The sequence below is a fragment of the Phyllobates terribilis genome, unplaced genomic scaffold, assembly GCF_046119375.1.
Source record: "Phyllobates terribilis strain yellow unplaced genomic scaffold, ASM4611937v1 Scaffold_1__5_contigs__length_1240528914, whole genome shotgun sequence".
NCBI classification, from domain to species: Eukaryota; Metazoa; Chordata; class Amphibia; order Anura; family Dendrobatidae; genus Phyllobates; species Phyllobates terribilis.
In genome coordinates, this window is record NW_027362761.1 from 1191013930 (window position 1) to 1191038597 (window position 24668).

The 24668-nt window shown below is 46.3% G+C and overlaps 1 protein-coding gene across 2 annotated transcripts in view; it reads right to left on the reverse strand.

Moving 5' to 3' along the window:
* LOC141163961 (uncharacterized) overlaps positions 1-10835 on the reverse strand; it is a 57424-nt gene extending 46589 nt beyond the window's left edge. For both annotated transcript variants that reach the window (XM_073649192.1, XM_073649191.1), the window contains exons 1-2: positions 10678-10835; positions 764-891 (exon numbers count right to left, since the gene is read on the reverse strand). In XM_073649192.1, coding sequence (XP_073505293.1) covers positions 764-883 — 120 coding nt within the window. In that variant the 5' untranslated portion in view covers positions 884-891; positions 10678-10835. The remainder of the gene's footprint in view (positions 1-763; positions 892-10677) is intronic.
* Positions 10836-24668: the final 13833 nt, after the last annotated feature.

Genomic DNA, 24668 nt, shown 5'->3' on the forward strand with positions numbered 1-24668 from the left:
GTATGTACTATCAGGATGCTGTACGGTATTGTTTATTTTGATACTGTATGTACTATCAGGATGCTGTACGGTATTGTTTATTTTGATACTGTATGTACTATCAGGATGCTGTACGGTATTGTTTATTTTGATACTGTATGTACTATCAGGATGCTGTACGGTATTGTTTATTTTGATGCTGTATGTACTATCAGGATGCTGTACGGTATTGTTTATTTTGATACTGTATGTACTATCAGGATGCTGTACGGTATTGTTTATTTTGATACTGTATGTACTATCAGAATGCTGTACGGTATTGTTTATTTTGATACTGTGTGGTACTGGGTCATAGTTTTCTGATTATTTGAGGTACTGTTTAGCTGTGACTACTATTTATCTAGACACTAATGGTTTGAAAAGTTGACATATGTTACATCCAAAGCTGCATTAATCATTCTGCCATTCAGAATCTACCTGTGTCCGTAGTAGCTGGGCTCCAATGACTCCTACTACCAAATTTGCAAAGGATTCTGGGATATGCAGTGCCTACGTAGTGGCTAATGCCTCGTCAATAAATCACAGTGTGCTCTTTACAGACGTAGCATGAAGAAGTTGGTAGATGCAAAGTTAGGGCTTACTGGAAACTCGCAGAAGTTTGAATGCTGCTCTGGAACATGATGTAAGTGAAGATCAATACAAGAGAATGACAGTAGGACAACCTATTGAGAGCAAGAGTAGACAATGACCGGGTTATTGATAATTACACCTGAATGACTCTTACCACAGTAGCCGAAGTGAGGCACGCCGACAGAGGGAGTAACAGCTCATCAACTCTTATGTTCTCCAGATCAGTCAGATGCTTTCGCAAATAATCCATGAACTTGTCCTCTGCAAAACCCATTATTCACCCTATAAGGAAAGACAAGTCAGTGGGGTCCGAAAACAATTCTTCTGTCCATGACTTCAGAAATCCCAGGCTCCAAACATAAAAGCATCCATGTATCCATCCAATCATCTCTCTGTGTGTTTTTCTAGTTAGGGTGTTATCAGCCACTTTTACCAACTTACTGCAGTCTCAGAATTATTCACCCCTTCATGACAAGTGTCATGACAAGCTCCTCTGGCTGTTATGACCTGATACAAATGTGATACGATTGAAACCAGACGTTTACATACATTATATAAAAAGACACACATGTTTTTCTTAATATGTGACATGAAATCAGAATAAACCTTTCCCGTTTTAGGACAATCAGGATTACCATAATATTTAATATGTGCCAAATGCCAGAATAATGAGAGAGAGAGAATGTTATAAGGCATTTTTATTACTTACTTCAAAGTCAAAAGTTTACATACACTGAGATTACTATGCCTTTAAACAATTCTGGACCGCCCATATGATGATGTCATGTGTTTGGAAGCTTCAGATTTCAGTTGTTTTTTGGCAACATTTGAGTTAATTACAGACACACCTGTGGATGTATTTTAATGTACACCTGAAACACACTGTTCACACTGCACAGTCAAGAAATCAAGAAGAGAATTGTGGACTTGCACATGTCTGGCTCATCCTTGGGTACAATTTCAAGATACCTGAAGGTGCCTCGTTCATCTGTACAAACAATTATATGCAAGTACAAACAAGATGGGAATGTCCAGCCATCATACTGCTCAGGAAGGAGACGGGCTCTGTGTCCCAGAGATGAACGTGCTTTGGTCCGACATGTGCATATCACCCCAAGGACAAAAGGAACAGACCTTGTGAAGATGATGGTAAGATTGTGTCAATATCCACAGTGAAACGAGTACTGTATCAACATGGGCTGAAAGGCCACTCTGCAAGGAAGAAACCATTACTCCAAAAGAAACATAAAAAAGCCAGATTAATGTTTGCAAATGCACACAGGAACAAAGACCTTAATTTTTGGAGACTTGTCCTGTGATTTGATGAAACTAAAATTTAACTTTTTGGGCATAATGACCATCGTTACGTTTGGAGGAAAAAGGGAGAAGCTTGGAAGGCTAAGAACACCATCCCAACTGTGAAACACAGGGGTGGCAGCATCATGTTGTGGGGTTGTTTTGCTGCAGGAGGGACTGGTGCACTTCACAAAACAGATGGCATCATGAGAAAAGAAGATTATCTGGCAATACTGAAGCGACATCTCAAGACATCAGCCAGGAAGATAAAGCTTGGGCGGAAATGGGTCTTCCAAATGGACAATGACTCGAAGCATACTGCCAAAATGGTAACAAAGTGGCTTAAGGACAACAAAGTCAATGTTTTGGAGTGGCCATCACAAAGCTCTGATCTCAATCCTATTGAAAATGTATGAGCAAAGCTGAAAAGGCTGCGAGCAAGGCGACTTACAAACCTGGATCAGTTACACCAGTTTTGTCAGGAGGAATCGACCCAAATTCCAACCAACTATTGTGAGAAGCTTGTGGAAGGAGATCCCAAACGTTTGACCCAAGTCATTCAGTGTAAGGGCAATGGTACCAAATACTAATGAAATGGATGGAAACTTTTGACTTTGAAGTAAGTAATAAAAATGTCTTAAAACATTCTCTCCTCTCATTATTCTGGCATTTGGCAAATATTAAAAATTATGGTAAACCTAATTGACCTAAAACGGGAAAGGTTTATTCTAATTTCGTGTCAGATATTGAGAAAAACATACATACAGTTGTGCTCAAAAGGCAAATTTGCACTCATCAGCCCAGAAGCTGCACATGGGACGTACTTGGACGTTCCAACATGACAACGATCCAAAACACAAGGCCAAGTCGACCTGTCATTGGCTACAGGAGAACGAAGTGAAGGTTCTGGAGTGGCCATCTCAGTCTCCTGACCTCAATATCATTGAGCCACTCTGGGGAGATCTCAAGCGCACAGTTCATGCTAGACAGCCCAGGAATTTACAGGAACTGGAGGCTTTTTGCCAAGAAGAATGGGCAGCTTTACCATCCGGGAAAATAAAGAACTTCATCCACAACTACCACAAAAGACTTCAAGCTGTCATTGATGTTAGAGGGGGCAATACACTGTATTAAGAACTGGGGGATGTGAACTTTTGATCAGGGTCATTTGGATGTTTTTGGTTGTCATTAAGATTTAAAAAGAGGAAACACAGTAGTTTGACAATAAATGGCTTCACCCAACCAATAACCATGAATGGAAAAAAAGTGTTTTTGTTACCATTCATATTCTCTGAAACAAGGCCAAGAAAGGAAAAATTCTACCGGGTATGTAAACTTTTGAGCACAACTGTATGTGTCTTTTCATATAGTGAATATAACTTCTGGTTTCAACTGTGTATAACCAGACACCAGCTGCTGGCAGCGTTCCTGTGGAATCTTATCCACGCCTCATGGGGAATTGCCTCCAGTTTATTAATATTGCTGCAACTGCCTTCTTCAAATCCCACTAAAGTTTTTTTATGGAGTTCAAGTGGACTCTCCAAGCGACTGTGATGGCCGCTCAAGAATTTTCTTCCAAATCTAAGACTTGGTGAACTTTGAGGAATGCTTGGGATTATTTCCCCATTGAATCCATCTTGCTCTCCACACACACTGCAGGTTTCCATTGCCAGAGGAAGGAAAGCAGCCCCAGTACAACACCATTACCATGCTTCACTGTAGGTGTCACCAAGTCACCCCCATGGTTCGCTGTAGGCATAATCGAGCCACTGCCATACATCACTGCAGGCATCACTAAGTCACCACAATATTTCACTGTAGGCATCACCAAGTCCCCGCCATGCTTCAGTGAAGGCATCACTGAGTCACCACAATGTTTCACTGAAGGCATCACCAAGATACTGCCATGCTTCAATTAAGGCATCAACTAGCCATTAGCATGCTTCACTGTAGGTATCACCAAGTCATCATTAAGCTTCACTGTAGGCATCACCAAGTCTTCACTGTAGACACCACAAAGCCACTGCCATGCATCACTGTAGGCATCTCTAAGTCATCACCATGTTTCACTGTAGGCATCACTAAGCTACTGCCATGCTTCACTGTAGGCATCATCATGCTATTAGCATGCTTCACTGTAGGCATCACCATGCCATCGCCATGCTTCACTGCAGGCATCACTGAGTGACCACAATTTTCACTGTAGGCATCACCAAGCCCCCGCCATGCTTTACTGAAGGAAACACTAAGCCACCAACATGGTTCACTGTAGGTACAACCAAGCTACTCCCATGCTTCACTGTAGGCATCACCAAGCCATTAGCATGCTTCACTGTAGGCATAATCATGCCACCGCCATGCTTCAGTGTAGGCATCACTGAGTCACCACTGTCCTTCACTGTAAGCAGCACCAAACCACTGCCAAGCTTCACCAAGCCACCACCATACTTCACTGTAGGCATCTTCAAGTCAACGCCATTCTTTTCCTCAGAAATCACTGAGCCACTGCCAGTTACATTTACATCTTAAACCTCTCTAACAGCATCTGCCTCTGTCGCTAGCTGCCGCTGCAGGTACACTGCGTTGGGCGTGGCCCAGTTATACAATAGTATAGCTAGTACATGTGGTGTTGTCCTGTGTATAACTGATGAGTACTATTCATCAGTTGTAATTAGTTCAGAATTTTCTGATGAAACAACCACTTACACACCAACCAATTCATGGAGAGGGTGGTTGCCTAGTATTAGAATTACACATGGATAAGGCTTGTATAGGGCGCCATCACACAGATGTTACGCACAGTGTCTGTCTTACAGTCTCTTTGTGACAACCGTACTATTAGATCAAGCAGCTGCCCAGAACTACATAAGACGAGAACAAACACTTTAATTTACAAGACCAACATTGATGGGCCTGGCTGCATCGTGCATAAAAATTAAAAAAACAAAATAGGAAAATATACAGTATAAAGTATTATATGCAAGAGGTATTGGTCAATATTTTCGCCAAAATGTGCAAGTTCACAATCCCCATTTCAAGGGTCCTCATTGTCTTGTCGGATGTACAACAAGACATGAAGAACTATATTATGTCAGATGACTGAACAATTCCACCTGACGAACTGTGAAGGCTGCAGCTCATCAGCGTCTGCTGATGGACTGCAATGGTTATGAGACACAAACTGGAACCTTTCAGCGGTATGTCTGGAGGTAGAAAAATGAAGCATTTTCTGAAAATAACACCCTGTCTAAAGTGAAGTATGATGGTGGCTCGGTGATGCCTACAGTGAAGCATGCTGGTGGCTGAGTGATTCCTACAGTGAAGCATGACAGTGGTTTGCTGATTCCTATGGTGAAGCATGGCGGTGGCTCACTGATGTATACAATGAAGCATGGCGGTATGAAGTTTAACTGTATGTGGAACCTGGCAACTTGTAATATGGATTCCAGAATAAGACTTTGCACAAGCCACTTTGTTAGTAATTCCCAGAGGAATCCTGCCCTTCATTCACCCTTTTACATCCACAGAGTGGCTGCCTTTCGGTGGAGCTAGCTGGCAGATGAGGGTCATCTAGCCAGGTCAAAACCAGAATAGGCAAATACAAGACAAACAGAAAACAGCTGCTGGGGAGCTGCTTCTCTTTGGTGCAACAATGCTAGTTGCTATTGATGATGTTGATACTCACAGCTGCTTTTCCAGATTTGCATAGTTCAGGCTACTCTTTGTGATGAATTATGAAAAGAACTTGCATGCAGTAAGTTCTGAATACAGATGTATATTATACTGCAGGTCTCCTTACAGTGGGAAATTCATCACTGCTCATGTAACATTTCTGGAACTCAAGCAGTGAGGGGGGGTCTGCAGTATATACATCACATAGGAGACGCTGTGACTCAAGCATATACATCACAGAGGAGACGCAGGGGCACATACATCACAGAGACGCAGGGGCACATACATCAGAGGAGACGCAGGGGCACATACATCAGAGGAGACGCAGGGGAAGAAACATTACAGGAGATGCTGTAATGTATATACCCCAGCACTACATCGGAGGCGCTGGGGCATATACATCAGAGGAGACGCAGGGGCACATACATCAAAAGACACGCAGGGGCACATATATCAGAGGAGACGCAGGAGAATAAACATTACAGGAGATATATATAGTCTCCAGAGATATATAGTCTCCATACCTAGTGAACTGGCCACTCTCAGACTGCCAAGGTGGCCGGTAACCTAGGCAACTTGCTATAAACAATAGACTTTAATATCACTCCGCTCTTGAGACTACGCCTTTAAACTTAGAACAAGCTCACTGATGGATTCTAACGAGAGTTTATATTTCAATTAAATGTAAGGTGATGCCACTAGGGCGGGATTACACATTTATACTGGGTATGATTGAGGGGAATTCTTTACTGTAAGAGCAGTAAAGCTGCTTATTCCTTCTAATATGAGGCAATTAGTATCAACCTGTTGGGGGTGGGGGTGGGGGTGGGAGGGTTGTTCTTCCAACGCTCACCACTGGAGGGTAATGGCTTAAAATAGGAGGACTTTATTTTGAATCTGCCTATGCTTAAAGGGGTCGTCCACTTTATCTTTAGTTTAACAGATATGTTGAGGACACGATTTTTTAGCATTTACTAATATATAAGTATTATAGAATCTTCTTCATTGGAGGAGGTCTGGGCACACGATATATCAGTCTGCGAGGATGAGAACCTGCAATATTCACACTGCATGGAGAAAAGTATTGACCGCACATCATAATCATTGAATTCAGGTTTCTCATTCAGCCCGATTATCCTCAGTGTATAACATCCGGACCCATTGCCTTCCTAGTGTATAAAATCCGGCCTCTCGCCCCCAGTGTCTTATCCTTGGCCCCCCACAATGCCGTCTGACATTACTAACATGTGACAACAGCCGGTGGTGCCGAGCCCACTGATACCAGCGCGGTCCTGTAATAGGAGCCTCCGGGGCATCCATCCAGGACATTTGTTCCTCCTGGATCTTCCCCCCATCACCTGTGAGTGATATTATTGAGAAGTGGAAGGAATCGCAGCAACTCAGCCACGAAGTGGAGACCCCGTAACGTTACAGAGGCGGCACAGAGCTCGGACCTCAGCTCCATCCTCTAACAGAGATTGGGAGCCCGGTCTCCCTCAAACATCAGGGTCTGACCTCACAAATGCTATTCTGCATGAAGGGGGCAAAAATTCCCACAGACGTCTCCAAAACCTTTCCCAGAATAGCGGGAGCGCTTATATCTGCAAAGGAGCCAACTCTGTATTAACAACTGAGATACGACTGAAGTGGAGACCTTCAGGTTTAGTTACAGGGATTGAACAAAAATAGCCTGCGAAATGTTTAGGAATTGCAACCATTTTTCTACAAATTCTCCCAATTTCAGGGGCTCAAAAGTAATTGGACAAATTAACTTTCCCATAAATAAAATGTAAATTTTTTACATAGTTACATAGTTTATAAGGCCGAAAAAAGACAAGCGTCCATCCAGTTCAGCCTATTTCTTGTGCACTGCAGCTATTCCGCAGCGTTGATCCAGGGGAAGGCAAAAAAAAAAAACATGCGGTATAGGCCAATTTACATCATTGAGGAAAAATTCACTTTCTGACACCAATCTGGCAGTCAGATTAAATCCCTGGATTAATTAACTAAGTATAAGATGTAATTTTATTGTTCTCAAGAAAGGCGTCCAGGCCTCTCTTGAACTCATTAAGTGAGTTGGACATCACCACTTCCTCTCCCAGAGAGTTCCAGAGTCTCACGGCTCTGACCGTAAAGAATCCCCTTCTATGCTTTTTAATCCTTTGTAGAGAATCCTTTGCAGCAATGACAGCCTGAATTCTGGAGACCATGGAAGGCACCATCGCTGGTCTCCTCCGGTGTGATTTTTTGCCGCCTTCACTGCAGTGACTTTAGTTGTTGCTTCTTTGTGGCTCTTTTGGCCTTATGTTTTGTCTTCAGCCTGTGAAATGCTGCTCGATGGGGCTGAGATCTGATGAGGACTCGGCCATTGCAGAATATTCCACTCCTGTGCCTTCGCAAGATGTTTTGGGTCCTTGTCCATCTGTCCTGTGTAGCGCCGTCCAATCATGCTGCATTTGGTTGAATCTGAACAGAAAGTATCGCCCTGTACACACAGGATTATTCCAGCTGCTTCTGTCTTCAGTCACATCATCGGTAAACAGTAGGGACTCGGTGCCACTGGAAGCCATGCATGCCCGCGCCATCACACTGCCTCCACCATGTGTTACAGAGGGTGTGCGGTGCCGAGGATCAAGCCTTCTCCAGACTTTCTTTTTCTCATCATTCTGGTACAGGTTTATCTTAATTTGGCTTTTCCAGAACTGGGCGGCTTCTTTAAATGTTTTTTGGCAAAGTCTAATCTGGCCTTTATATTTTTAAGGCCAATTAATGGTTGCACTTTGCGTTGAACCCTCTGTATTTGCTCTCATGAAGACTTCTCTTTACAATAGGACTTAGATACTGACACAGCTACTTCCCGAGACTGTTCTTCACTTGGGTGGATGTTGTGAAGGGGATTTTCTTCACCATTGAAAGGATTCTGCAATCATCCACCACGGTTATCTTCCGTGGATGTCCGGGCCTTTTGAATTCCCAAGCTTACCAGGGCACTCATTGTTTTGCTGAATGTACCAAAACTGCTGATGTGCCCACTCCTAACATATCTGCTCTCTCTGATGGATTTCTTCTTTTTTTCAACCTAATAATGGTGTGTTTCTCTTCCATTGAGAGCCCCTTTGACTGCATGTTGTGTGTTCACAGCAACAGCTTCCAAATGCAAATTCCAAACCTGGAATCGGTTCCAGACCTTTTACCTGCTTCACTGATGATGGATTAACAAGGGAAGCCTATGAAGCTCAATAAAGAGCTTCTGAGACAATTGTCCAATAACTTTTGGTCCCTTTAAAAAGAGGCAGTTACATATTAAAAAGCTGCAAATCCTAAACCTTTACTCCAATTAGGATGTGAATACCCTCAAGTAACTGTACTTTTTGCACTATAAGACGCATTTTTTTTAAAGAGTTTGTGTCTTATAGTATGGAGGCAGCTTCTTGTGCTGAAGGAGAAAGCTGACACAGCGTCCTTCCCGATCATAGAGAGCAGCTGTCTCTCTTCTGTGACACTGATCTGTGTGATGGGTGCAGAGTAGAAAAAGAAGCTGTTGGACTGAACAGAGGCTGCAGGAGCTGAGTAGCTGCAGGACCTTCTGTGCAAGTAATTCCAGGAATTTTCAGGTCATGTGACTGATCACAAGATTTGAATGGTGCTTGAATTAATCAAGTGGAAGGTCCTGCAAATGCTCTGCTGCAGCAGCCTCCGTTCATTCCCAATCAGGAACTGTAGGATGTGGTAATGTATATAGTGTGTGTGTGAGTCTATATGGGCATGTAGCAGAGCTGTGTACATAGATATGTGCACATGTAGCAGAGCTGTGTGTGTCTATATAAACATGTAGCAGAACTGTGTGTGTCTATATGTGCCCGCAGCAGAACTGTGTGTGTGTATCTATATGTGCATGTAGCAGACTTGTGTGTGTTTTAATGTGCACGTAGCAGAACTGTGTGTGTCTATATGTGCGTGAAGCGGAGCTGTGTGTGTCAATATATGCACATATCAAATCTGTGTATGTCTATGTGCATGCCGCAGAGCTGTGGGTGTATGTATATGTGCATATGTAGCACAGCTGTGTGTGTATGTATATGTGCATATGTAGCACAGCTGTGTGTCAATATATGCACATATCAAATCTGTGTATGTCTATGTGCATGCCGCAGAGCTGTGGGTGTATGTATATGTGCATATGTAGCACAGCTGTGTGTGTATGTATATGTGCATATGTAGCACAGCTGTGTGTCAATATATGCACATGTAGCACAGCTGTGTTGTATGTATATAACACTATAGAGACACAAATAGATTTATTCCCTCCCATTTCTACCCTACTAAATTAAAATTAGTGATAATGACCCCTCCACTTTACACCGCCAAGGAAGTTTTAATTATTTTTCCTACTATCTGCTGTGTAAACCTGGGGTGCGTTTTATGGTCGGAAAATACAGTAAAGCAGAGAGTCGGCACTTTAAGCCCATACTGATTATGTAAAGAATTTGTCACTTACTAATATGAACACTAAAGGAAATCTGTCATCAGGTTTTGCTGTGTATGTGAGAGCAGCATGATGTAGGGGCAGAGACCCTGATTCCAGTGATGTGTCACTTACAGGGCTACTTGCTGCAGTTTTGAAACAGTCACTGTTTTCTCTTTGGCACATCTTAGCAGTTCTCTGAATGCTGAGCTCTGTATAACCCTGGCTACATCACTGATTGGCTGCTTTCACTGTGCATAGACAGAAAGCTGCCTATCAGTTGTGGGGGGCGTGGTTATATAGAGTTCATGAATATGGAGGATTACCTGGCAGCAGGTTTACAAGTCCTCTAGTGATAATCTCCTACTGATAAAACTGTGATTTTATCAAAACTACAGCAAGCAGCCCAGTAAGAGATGATCTCTGTACAACATACTGCACTCAGATCTGGTGACAGATTCCCTTTCAGGGCTAAGATACAAGGTCACAGCACATTTATAGCAAATCGTACAGAAAAGCCCCAGCCCTATAGAGGCCCCAGCGCTGCGCCCATCATGCAGCGCATACGGGATCAATGGCCTCCGGTCAGTGAGGGTAATAACACCAGTCTATGCAGATACAGTGTATACACCTACCCGCTGCTGCACCTCCTGCGTCTGTCTCTCTCCAGCTTCAGTACTGTCTCCTTCCTTCTTTCTCTTGTCTGATACTTCCTGGAGCAGTTACATGAGGCATCAAGCCCATAACACCAACACTGACTCAGCCCAGCCCCCGCATCACAAAGGCGGCTCTCTGTGTCTGCCATCTTCCCATTGGCTCCCTCACTTCCTGCAACTACTTCCCCTTATACTTGTATATACAATGTAGCAGAGCTGGAATACAGAAATGCTGTAATACAAGAGGAAAGCAGAATAGTGAGTGCAGCTCTGGAGTATAATACAGGATGTAACTCAGGATCAGTACAGGATCAGTAATGTAATGTATGTACACAGTGACTGCACCAGCAGAATAGTGAGTGCAGCTCTGGGGTATAATACAGGATGTAACTAAGGATCAGTAATGTAATGTATGTACACAGTGACTGCACCAGCAGAATAGTGAGTGCAGCTCTGGAGTATAATACATGATGTAACTCAGGATCAGTACAGGATCAGTAATGTAATGTATGTACACAGTGACTGCACCAGCAGAATAGTGAGTGCAGCTCTGGAGTATAATACAGGATGTAACTCAGGATCAGTACAGGATTAGTAATGTACAGCATGTACACAGTGACTGTACCAGCAGAATAGTGAGTGCAGCTCTGGAGTATAATACAGGATGTAACTCAGGATCAGTACAGGATTAGTAATGTAATGTATGTACCCAGTGACTGTACCAGCAGAATAGTGAGTGCAGCTCTGGAGTATAATACAGGATGTAACTCAGGATCAGTACAGGATCAGTAATGTAATGTATGTACACAGTGACTGCACCAGCAGAATAGTGAGTGCAGCTCTGGAGTATAATACAGGATGTAACTCAGGATCAGTACAGGATCAGTAATGTAATGTATGTACACAGTGACTGCACCAGCAGAATAGTGAGTGCAGCTCTGGAGTATAATACAGGATGTAACTCAGGATTAGTAATGTAATGTATGTACACAGTGACTGCACCAGCAGAATAGTGAGTGCAGCTCTGGAGTATAATACAGGATGTAACTCAGGGTCAGTACAGGATCAGTAATGTAATGTATGTACACAGTGACTGCACCAGCAGAATAGTGAGTACAGCTCTGGAGTATAATACAGGATGTAACTCAGGATCAGTAATGTAATGTATGTACACAGTGACTGCACCAGCAGAATAGTGAGTGCAGCTCTGTGGTATAATACAGGATGTAACTCAGGATCAGTAATGTAATGTATGCACACAGTGACTGCACCAGCAGAATAGTGAGTGCAGCTCTGGAGAATAATACAGGATGTAACTCAGGATCAGTAATGTAATGTATGTACACAGTGACTGCACCAGCAGAATAGTGAGTGCAGCTCTGGAGAATAATACAGGATGTAACTCAGGATCAGTAATGTAATGTATGTACACAGTGACTGCACCAGCAGAATAGTGAGTGCAGCTCTGTAGTATAATACAGGATGTAACTCAGGATCAGTAATGTAATGTATGCACACAGTGACTGCACCAGCAGAATAGTGAGTGCAGCTCTGGAGTATTATACAAGATGTAACTCAGGATCAGTAATGTAATGTATGCACACAGTGACTGCACCAGCAGAATAGTGAGTGCAGCTCTGTAGTATAATACAGGATGTAACTCAGGATCAGTACAGGATCAGTAATGTAATGTATGTACACAGTGACTGCACCAGCAGAATAGTGAGTGCAGCTCTGGAGTAAAATACAGGATGTAACTCAGGATCAGTACAGGATCAGTAATGTAATGTATGTACACAGTGACTGCACCAGCAGAATAGTGAGTGCAGCTCTGGAGTATAATACAGGATGCAACTCAGGATCAGTACAGGATCAGTAATGTAATGTATGTACACAGTGACTGCACCAGCAGAATAGTGAGAGCAGCTCTGGAGTATAATACAGCATGTAACTCAGGATCAGTACAGGATCAGTAATGTAATGTATGTACACAGTGACTGCACCAGCAGAATAGTGAGTGCAGCTCTGGAGTATAATACAGGATGCAACTCAGGATCAGTACAGGATCAGTAATGTAATGTATGTACCCAGTGACTGCACCAGCAGAATAGTGAGTGCAGCTCTGGAGTATAATACAGGATGCAACTCAGGATCAGTACAGGATCAGTAATGTAATGTATGTACCCAGTGACTGCACCAACTTTGGGCACATGATTGATAAATGGGTTGTTGTCTTTGCAGAATCGGTGGGGATCATCAATGGTGGCACAAGAGCTACACAGGCTATAACTAGTCACTAACATTTCTTTATCCTCTATTCTTGGACAACTTTTCTAGAACCTCAGAAAACTCCTCTAAACTCATTAGTACAGAAAAATAGTATTGAGTATAGCCATGGCCTGGCAAGACAGTGATGGGGAAGGGAGGGTCAGCTCACAGCCTATCATCTGTGTAAACCTTCACTGGGCTGGTACGTGGCCTCCGCTGGTGGCAGATAACCTCTGCATGTAGCCATCATGTATTTCATGTATTCATAGAACACATTTACCAGTGAAAGTTGAATGGAAAATCTCTTATTCTGCCCGGTGTAAGACTTTGGAGTAGACCTGTCCGTGTCCTCTACCCGACCCAGGGACGTGTTTCCTGTATGTCTGTGATGGGCTGGGCCTGCAGTATATACACATAATCTGCACAGAAAGAAGTGACCTGCTTGTTTCGCGATCTGCACCTAAACGTGGGTCTGTATTCCTTCCGAACAAAGTCCTAGAAAAGACATTTAAGTCATTAGGAATTCTCCAAGTCAGCAGTGAACAACACTCACTTCAGGAGACTTTCCAATCTCTTAACGAATTTCAGCTCCATGTAGGAAGAAGAGAAAACAGCAGCGCAGCTTGTGAGCGCAGCGCAGCATGTGAGCGCAGTGCAGCATGTGAGCGCAGCGCAGCTTGTGAATGCAGCGCAGCTTGTGAGCGCAGCGCAGCATGTGAGCGCAGCGCAGCTTGTGAACGCAGCGCAGCTTGTGAGCGCAGCGCAGCATGTGAGCGCAGCGCAGCATGTGAGCGCAGCGCAGCTTGTGAGCGCAGCGCAGCATGTGAGCGCAGCGCAGCATGTGAGCGCAGCGCAGCTTGTGAGCGCAGCGCAGCATGTGAGCGCAGTGCAGCATGTGAGCGCAGCGCAGCTTGTGAGCGCAGCGCAGCATGTGAGCGCAGCGCAGCATGTGAGCGCAGCGCAGCTTGTGAGCGCAGCGCAGCATGTGAGCGCAGCTTGTGAACGCAGCGCAGCTTGTGAGCGCAGCGCAGCATGTGAGCGCAGCGCAGCTTGTGAACGCAGCGCAGCTTGTGAGTGCAGCGCAGCATGTGAGCGCAGCGCAGCTTGTGAGCGCAGCGCAGCATGTGAGCGCAGCGCAGCTTGTGAGCGCAGCGCAGCATGTGAGCGCAGCGCAGCTTGTGAGCGCAGCGCAGCATGTGAGCGCAGCGCAGCTTGTGAGCGCAGCGCAGCATGTGAGCGCAGCGCAGCTTGTGAACGCAGCGCAGCATGTGAGCGCAGCGCAGCTTGTGAGCGCAGCGCAGCATGTGAGCGCAGCGCAGCTTGTGAGCGCAGCGCAGCATGTGAGCGCAGCGCAGCTTGTGAGCGCAGCGCAGCATGTGAGCGCAGCGCAGCTTGTGAGCGCAGCGCAGCATGTGAGCGCAGCGCAGCTTGTGAGCGCAGCGCAGCATGTGAGCGCAGCTTGTGAGCGCAGCGCTGCATGTGAGCACAGCGCAGCATTTGAGCACAGCGCAGCATGTGAGCGCAGCGCAGCATTTGAGCGCAGCGCAGCATGTGAGCGCAGCGCAGCATGTGAGCGCAGCGCTGCATGTGAGCGCAGAGCAGCATGTGAGCGCAGCGCAGCATGTGAGCGCAGCTTGTGAGCGCAGCGCAGCATGTGAGCGCAGCGCAGCATGTGAGTGCAGCGCAGCATGTGAGTGCAGTGCAGCATGTGAGCGTAGCGTGGGGGAGAGAGCAGTGCAGCAGCGGGGAAGAGAGCAGTGCAGCATGTACATGTCTAGATAAAACTGGAATGACAATAGGCGCAATAGGGTATTATCCGGATTACAAGAAAAAGATCCACCAAAAAATATAGGGTAAACACTTGAAGATGAGAGTGGATGTAAACCCACGCTGCTGAGGATCCAATATACGGTAAAAGACCAGATGTTGTATGGATGCGGTTTTGTCAACACATTTCAGGGTAATCATACCTCTTCATCAGGACAAACCACAATGATCAAAGATCAATATGAATAACTTGAAACGTGTTGACAAAACCGCATCCATACAACATCTGGTCTTTTATCTTATATTGGATCCTCAGTGTCACACAAGGTGTAAGAAAGACTAAGGCTGTGTGCCCACGTAGCGTTTTTCAAGCGTTTATGCTGCGGAATTTCCGCAGCGGAAACGCTTGTAAAATGCTAGGTAATCCGCACCCCATGGTCCCCAAGGGGATTCCGCATGTTCTATGCACATGCTGCGGATTTTTCCGCAGCGTTTATGCTACGTACAAAAATCCGCAGCATGTCATTTAATTTTGCGGAAGCGCAGCGGAACTCCCGCCATTGACTTGCATTGAAACGCATAGAAACCGCGACTGTACATTTGTACAAGCGGCTTCTATGCGTCTCTATGTGCGGATGGTACCCAGTTCTGGAGGAGAGGAGACTCTCCTCCAGACCTGGGTACCATTGTACCTGTAAAAAAAGAATAAAATAACAAATAAAGTTTATACTCACCTGTCCGGTGTCTTATCTCTGAATGTCAGCAGCGCTGAAGGACCTGCGGTGACGTCACAGTCATGTGACCGCAGGCCCTTCACCGCTCTGTCTCGCGATATGCCGGCAGCCGGGAAACAGACAGGAACGAGCGCTGCAGCACATACCGGGGCCTCGGGGGTGAGTATAGCTTTATTTGTTTTAATTTTTACGGTTCACACTGTATAAATCCATGCTGTTTGCATGAATTTATACAGTGTGACCTAGTTGTCAAGCACTTTCCAAGTGATGCTATCGCCTGGAAAGTGCTTGTCAATCTGCATGCGGAAATGCATGTGAACCCGCATGTGGATCCGCATGTATTCTGCAGGAAAAACGCATGCACAATCTGCATGCGTTTTTTTCTGCCAGGGAGATGCAGAAATGCTGCAGAAATTTTCTGCTTCATTTCTGCATCGTGGGCACATAGCCTAAGTGCAACACGAAGGGAAGAGGGGAAGAAAGTCCAGACACTAGGGAAAGGGGGAGTGGAGACCTCCTAGGCTGATCTGATATCACCCTGTCTGCCCTAACATCTCTATATTGGTTCCTCACTAATTGCCACACAGGAGTCTAAACCCTGTATTTCCATAGAGCTTGGCCCTGGATAGGGAAGGGGGATGAGCACCAGTCAGTCCCCACTAACAACTAAAGACAACAAGGGAGACAAACACGGGGGAAAGTAACTTAACTTGAGCCGACTTTAGAGAAATTACACCAAACATCCTCTTAGGAACTAGAGAGGAAGTAAACAGACTGCAATAGCTCCAAGCCTTCACAAGGGAACATATGAATATCACCGGCACCTCCCTGTAGCAAACAGAAAGTATTTAAACACCCAGACCTAGGAGTCAATTAGCAGGAGGGAGGTAGTCACTGGGTCCTAGAGTGAGACAGATCTAAGAAGGTGTCTGTAATGCCAAACGAAGAGATCTTCTGCAACCAACTGCAGGGCGACTGTCTGTCACATCTGACACACCCGTGACACTCAGCAGCGCGGGTTTACATCCACTCTCATCTCCCATTGTGTGCCCCAGCACAGTGTATGCCCCGATGTGAAGGGGTGGCTGAAGATTCCCACTCTACTCCCCTCTAAAGCTGTTTTAGTAGATATGTATTACGTGTGTAAACATAAAAGATGTTATTGGTGTTTTGGCCATTAGATGGTAGTGGTTTGCACATTCATACTACGGACACAGGGACTTAACCAGTTTGGGCTGCCCCCAGTGTCAGTCAGGGACTGAAGGATTACTGGGAGTTGGAAGTAGCCATCTTAAATTCAGATAAGAAGGGTCAGTCAGTGAGGACAGACGTGCTAGGAGACTGAGGAGAAGAAGGACGGGTGTGTGTGGGGAAGATATGGAGCAACGGGCACACTACAGTACTGCCTATACTCAAGTAGTCAATCTGTGGACTCTGGTCTCTTCCAGCCGGTAGGCATTAGTAGACGTGTCAGGACTAGTGCAGCCTCAGCAGCAGGTGGTCCCTGATAGCGTCGGGCAGTGGAAGCCGTGGGGTAAAGCAGGAGCTTCCCTACCTGTGATTCCAGAGACAGTTTTCCCCTAGGTCTGCTATACACAGTGAGGAGCACGGTGTGGGGACTGTGACTGTATGTTAACACTTTAAAGTACCGTTATATGCAACTTGCATTGTACCTGTAATCCTACCTGTCTTCAAGGCCGTACAGGTAAAGTAAACCGGACTGTGTTATTTTTAAAGAACTGTGTCGTCTCTTATTCAAGCTCAGAACTTCACCTAAAAACTGAGTATGACAGTGAGTAGAGACCACCACAGAACACAGCACACCACACACACACAGGGACACACAGGTCCCCATTTTCCTGTAGCGGGACAGGGTGAAGAAGAAAACATAGCATCCCTCGCCACTGACTACCACCCAGGCCCCCATTACACCAGCACAGTGTATGAGCGCAGCCATAGGAAAAAGAGAACCATGATATGCCATGGACTTCCATAGCCCCCACCCTAGATGCGCCCCCATCCATGGTTCCTACAGTCCTTACTGCACACTCACTTTGACAAAACGAATGTTTATTTGTTCCTGCCACTAAAGCTTCTTTGAATTTGAAAGTCGATAGATCAATAATAGATGATCGATAGATATTAGAGAGAAATGATTTTCTCTTTCTATTATTCAGTTTTTCCACTTTTCTAAGTTTCTATTTCCCACCATTGACATCTGTAAACGTTTTTATGCAATTGCTCCAAAAAATTGAAGTGAAACAAAGAACCCAACGACGTCAGTACCGATTCCTTCTTTTGTATAATTAATGACTTCACATTTAGAGGATTGCTCCATGAACGTGGGGACTTTCAGTAGTTCCCACAATCTCCTGGCATAGATAGCACTGTATAGGGACCCCAGACACAGGAACTGCGGCAGTGGCGTACCGCCAATGGCGGCAGGCCACGCGACTGCTATGGGGCCCGTGACGCGAGGGGGCCCCATAGCAGTCCAGGAGAGGACATACCACCACCGGTGCAGCTGCTCCCTGCACGTGGCGGGCATGGAGCGATCCCTGCAGCTCTGCTGCTGACAGGAGGACAATGGCAGCGGAGCTGGAGGGATCCGTTCTCCGCTTCCTCCTTGACACAGACTCGCGCTGCTTGATGACATCATCATGCAGTGCTCGCCTGGGTCAGGAAGAAAGTTGCCAGCAACTTGGAGGATGCTGCAGGAGTGCGTGCTGAGAGGTAAGTTGTTTTTTTTATTTTTTTACTTAAAACGCTGGGAAGAGGAACAGGAGAATGAGGGGAGGTGGGGGAGAGCAGTGGTGGGGCTGGGGAGAGCAATGAGGGGGATGCGGAGAGAAATGATGGGGATGATGGGGCTGGGGAGAGCAATGATGGGGATGTGGTGCTGGGGAGAGCAATGATGGGGTTGGGGGGAGCAATGATGGGGATGATGGGGCTGGGGAGAGCAATGATGGGGATGTGGGGCTGGGGAGAGCAATGTTGGGGCTGATGGAGCTGGGGAGAGCAATGATGGGGATGGTGGGGCTGGGGAGAGCAATGATGGGGATGGTGGCGATGGGGAGAGCAATGATGGGAATGGTGGGTCTGGGGAGAGCAATGATGGGGCTGATGGAGCTGGGGAGAGCAATGATGGGGCTGATGGGGCTGGGGAGAGCAATGATAGGGCTAATGGAGCTGGGGAGAGCAATGATGGGGATGGTGGGACTGGGGAGAGCAATGATAGGGATGGTGGCAATGGGGAGAACAATGATGGGGCTGGAGAGAGCAATGATGGGGGTGCTAGGAGAGAGCAATGATTGGGGTGCTGGGAGGGTTATAGGAAGCTTTGTCCCCAGCAGTTTGCCCCCAGCAGTTCGCCCACAGGTACATTTTGCCCCCGCACATTTTGCCCCTATCATTTCACCCCCAGGAAGATTCGCCCCCGCACATTTCGCCCCCGCACGTTTCGCCCCCGGACTTTCTCGTAGACCAACTTCTTCTTCCCGCGTTTGGATAGAACCGAGTTCATACTTGTAGACAGTGAATTGCTGTGAAAGCTGACTGATTTTTTTGTGCTCGTACACCACTCTCTATGTAGAGATTTTAGACGCTGCTATATTCTGATGTAAAGATGGAATAAAAGCCAGTCTAATGCAACTTCCAGGACACCTGACATGCAAATTGTTACATCTGCAACAAAACTTGCAAAAAAAGCAGGTAAAAGTTCACAAAAAGTTTAGATTTTAGAGTGGTTTACATTCCCCACATAAATCAGGCCTCATTCACACTACATTTTTTTGAATCCGTTTATTTGTTTCGTGTTATGTTTTTGTAACACAAAAGCGTTTTAGAAAGGTTTTGGAAAATGTCTTGTTATAATTGCGGGCAAAATGCTCTGACACTATATGCAATCAGTTGTGAGCTTTTACAGATGGAAACAGTTGATTTAACATGTCACAAAAGTGCCGCACTCCGTTCAGGTACTTTTGAGAAAATGTGGATTGATGACGGACGTGAATTTATGAATCACAAGGACAAACTGGTGAAACATCCAAACACAAAATTCTGGGGGCAAAACAGGGTACAAACATCCGGGGGCGAACTGCTGGGGGCGAAACATCTGGGGGCGAACTGGGGGTGATATGTGCGGGGGTGAAATGTGCGGGGGCAAAACATCCTGGGGGCCAAATGCTGGGGACGAAATGTGCAGGGGCGAAATGTACCCGGGGGCGAACTGCTGGGGGCGAAACATCCAATTCCTCCTGGGAGAAAGCAATGATGGGGGTTTCACTTTGCTTGTGCTGTGAAGCCTTGTATGTTTTCGGTGTGCACATAGCCTTACAGTTAATTGGGGAGAGTCACAGAGACTAAATACTTTATATTATTGGCTAGTGGAGATTATAGTTAATGGGGGGCACAGTGTTGCTTATCACTTTATATTTTGATTACTAAGTGGCTAATAGTATATTAATGGGGGGGGGTACATATCTGTATTCGAGGACGCAGAGCAGGGGAGACACATGTATACATACAATATGTGACCTTGTTATTTTTAGGGCTGTACTGATCATCGTGACAAGATGAGTCGTGGCTGGGAGATGTCGTCATGAAGGTCTGACCAGATGGAGAAGAAGCAGCAGAAACCGACTCTGATCAGGCGAGACGTCAGCGGTAAGTGCCTGGATGTAAATATTATTCTGTATCTGCACTGTGTGACTTGGAGTGATAATGTTATCTGTAAAATCCCTTAGGCTGCATTCTCACATTTGTGTAATGTCCGTGTGCTGCCAGATCTTTTTATCGGATGGTCCACGGACTCGTACAGTTTTATAGATCCATTCACACATCCATGAAAATCACGGATCTGAGAATGAGATCTGTGAGGGTCAGAGGATGTCCTGTTCTGATCCGATTTTGAGGATTAGAATAGGACATGCTCAATGCGTCTGTAAAACAGGGCAGCACACCGACACTGCACACAGATGCAGGAATGTAACCATATTATGTATAATACTCAGTATATAGTGTACTCACTTATTCTTTTTCTATGTATAACACCCTCCCTTATTACGTATCATCCTCTCTAGCTCTAAGGGGTCACAGCTGAGGGATCATACTGTGTTTGGGGGACACTTTTGTTGGCATGACACTTTATGGGGCAATGAAAGAGGGATCTAGGACTACAGAAGGGGGAAAATTACTATGTGACGGATGGAAAGTTGTGAGATCTGATCTTGTTTGACCACGACAATTATTTACATTTTTTTTTTTGGGTGGGGGGGGGCCCAATTAGAACTTCTGCTATGGAGCCCCATGATTCCTATGTACGCTCCTGAGCTGCGGCTCTCAGAGAAAGTGGCATCTTGAGTCCTAGCATGAGCAGATACAATGCTTTCCACCCCCTTCACCAGAGGCAACGACAGAGGTTTCCGTCATCACCGCCCCGGACCCCAGACATGTCCGGGATGCTTCTTGCTACATCTAAAGTTTATATTTAGATTCCAGGTTGGAATTTTTTATGTAACGTAATTGTTTCCCCTGAAGATCAGAGAGAGACAAGGGAGCATTAATTATATAGGATGCAGAATGACAGGACTGTCTTCATGTTTTCTCCGGTGCAGTACACCCTCCACCCTCCTGCTACCTAATATTTCAGGTTTGTCTGGGAGTTTTCTAGGGAATTTCCCATTTCTTAGAACTAGGTCGATAACTGAGCACAGTGATTAACAGGCAGCGAAAGTGAAAGTCCTCATCTGCGCCGGCCGATGGAAATTCCTAAACCTAACCAAATGTAAATGTGTCTTCTCACACAGCAGTGGACGACAGCACAATCGCATTGGGGCTGTTATAACCTGCAGCGGCATCTGTCCAGTTGTGTAATGAGATATCTGCGGCACAGATAACCAATCCTCTGCAGCGTGATAAGCTGATATCGGACATGTCTGTAGGTGTGGAGATATGTGAGAAGAATGGGGGCAAGACGTGTTCTGCACCTTCTATAAAAGAGAGATTAGATCTCTAATCCCTAGATTAGATTACAGGCGTAAAAGGGTAAAGGGAACCTCAGCAGGTTACTAAAAACAACGGGCGGAGGCTGCGGTGGATAAAAAGCCTGGATATGGAAAGTGTGAGGATTTTGTTTTTTTTTGTGGGCTATGATGACCATCACACTGTATGCAGAGCTGCAGGGTCACCATCATACTGCGTGAGGGGGTCAATATACTGTGTGGTGGGCAGTGTGGAAGGACCATCATACTGTGTGAGGGGACCATTATACTGTGTGGTGGGCTGTGTGGAAGGACCAGTGGGGACTGAGCCGGGTGGCAGAGGGGCAATTGCCCCCCAGGCCGGTCCTCCAGCAGTGCGCAGCCTGCTAGGAGAGCGCGTGGCCTGCTGAGAGAGTGCTCGGCCTGCTGGGAGAGCGTGTGGCCTGCTGGGAGAGCGCATGGCCTGCTGAGAGAGTGCTCGGCCTGCTGGGAGAGCGCGTGGCCTGCTGGGAGAGTGCTCGGCCTGCTGGGAGAGCGCGTGGCCTGCTGGGAGACTATATGTGGCCTGCTGGGAGACTATATGTGGCCTGCTGGGAGGGCGCGCGCAGAAAAGAGTGGCCTCAATGTTAGTGAAAGGGGGATGGCCCATGGGCCCACAGGTAAGTAGAAATCAGCGTTGGAATGAAAAAGGTGAGTATTTATTTATTTTTTTAATATGGTGCCATTATACTGTGAGGAGCACTATGCGGGGCCATATATACAGTACAGAGCACTATGTGGGGCCATATACACAGTACAGATCACTATGCGGGGCCATATATACAGTACAGAGCACTATGTGGGGCCATATACACAGTACGGAGCACTATGCAGGGCCATATATACAGTATGGAGCACTATGCGGGGCCATTATACTGTGAGGAGCACTATGCGGGGCCATATATACAGTACAGAGCACTATACGGGGACATATATACAGTACAGAGCACTATGCGGGGCCATATATACAGTACAGAGCACTATGTGGGGCCATATACACAGTACGGAGCACTATGCAGGGCCATATATACAGTACAGATCACTATGCGGGGCCATATATACAGTACAGAGCACTATGTGGGGCCATATATACAGTACAGATCACTATGCGGGGCCATATACACAGTACGGAGCACTATGCGGGGCCATATACACAGTACGGAGCACTATGCAGGGCCATATACACAGTACAGATCACTATGCGGGGCCATATACACAGTACGGAGCACTATGCGGGGCCATATATACAGTACAGAGCACTATGCGGGGCCATATACACAGTACGGAGCACTATGCAGGGCCATATATACAGTACAGATCACTATGCGGGGCCATATACACAGTACGGAGCACTATGCGGGGCCATATATACAGTACGGAGCACTATGCGGGGCCATATATACAGTACAGATCACTATGCGGGGCCATATACACAGTACGGAGCACTATGCGGGGCCATATACACAGTACGGAGCACTATGCGGGGCCATATATACAGTACAGAGCACTATGCGGGGCCATATACACAGTACGGAGCACTATGCAGGGCCATATATACAGTACAGATCACTATGCGGGGCCATATACACAGTACGGAGCACTATGCGGGGCCATATACACAGTACGGAGCACTATGCAGGGCCATATATACAGTACAGATCACTATGCGGGGCCATATACACAGTACGGAGCACTATGCGGGGCCATATATACAGTACAGAGCACTATGCGGGGCCATATACACAGTACGGAGCACTATGCAGGGCCATATATACAGTACAGATCACTATGCGGGGCCATATACACAGTACGGAGCACTATGCGGGGCCATATATACAGTACGGAGCACTATGCGGGGCCATATATACAGTACAGATCACTATGCGGGGCCATATACACAGTACGGAGCACTATGCGGGGCCATATACACAGTACGGAGCACTATGCGGGGCCATATATACAGTACAGAGCACTATGCGGGGCCATATACACAGTACGGAGCACTATGCAGGGCCATATATACAGTACAGATCACTATGCGGGGCCATATACACAGTACGGAGCACTATGCGGGGCCATATATACAGTACAGAGCACTATGCGGGGCCATATACACAGTACGGAGCACTATGCAGGGCCATATATACAGTACAGATCACTATGCGGGGCCATATACACAGTACGGAGCACTATGCGGGGCCATATATACAGTACGGAGCACTATGCGGGGCCATATATACAGTACAGATCACTATGCGGGGCCATATACACAGTACGGAGCACTATGCGGGGCCATATATACAGTACAGAGCACTATGTGGGGCCATATATACAGTACAGATCACTATGCGGGGCCATATACACAGTACGGAGCACTATGCGGGGCCATATACACAGTACGGAGCACTATGCAGGGCCATATATACAGTACAGATCACTATGCGGGGCCATATACACAGTACGGAGCACTATGCAGGGCCATATATACAGTACAGATCACTATGCGGGGCCATATACACAGTACGGAGCACTATGCGGGGCCATATATACAGTACAGAGCACTATGCGGGGCCATATACACAGTACGGAGCACTATGCAGGGCCATATATACAGTACAGATCACTATGCGGGGCCATATACACAGTACGGAGCACTATGTGGGGCCATATACACAATACAGAGCACTATGCGGGGCCATATACACAATACAGAGCACTATGCGGGGCCATATATACAGTACGGAGCACTATGCGGGGCCATATATACAGTACAGAGCACTATGCGGGGCCATATATACAGTACAGAGCACTATGCGGGGCCATATATACAGTATGGAGCACTATGCGGGGCCATATATACAGTACAGAGCACTATGTGGGGCCATATACACAGTACGGAGCACTATGCAGGGCCATATATACAGTATGGAGCACTATGCGGGGCCATTATACTGTGAGGAGCACTATGCGGGGCCATATATACAGTACAGAGCACTATACGGGGACATATATACAGTACAGAGCACTATGCAGGGCCATATATACAGTACAGAGCACTATGTGGGGCCATATACACAGTACGGAGCACTATGCAGGGCCATATATACAGTATGGAGCACTATGCGGGGCCATTATACTGTGAGGAGCACTATGCGGGGCCATATATACAGTACAGAGCACT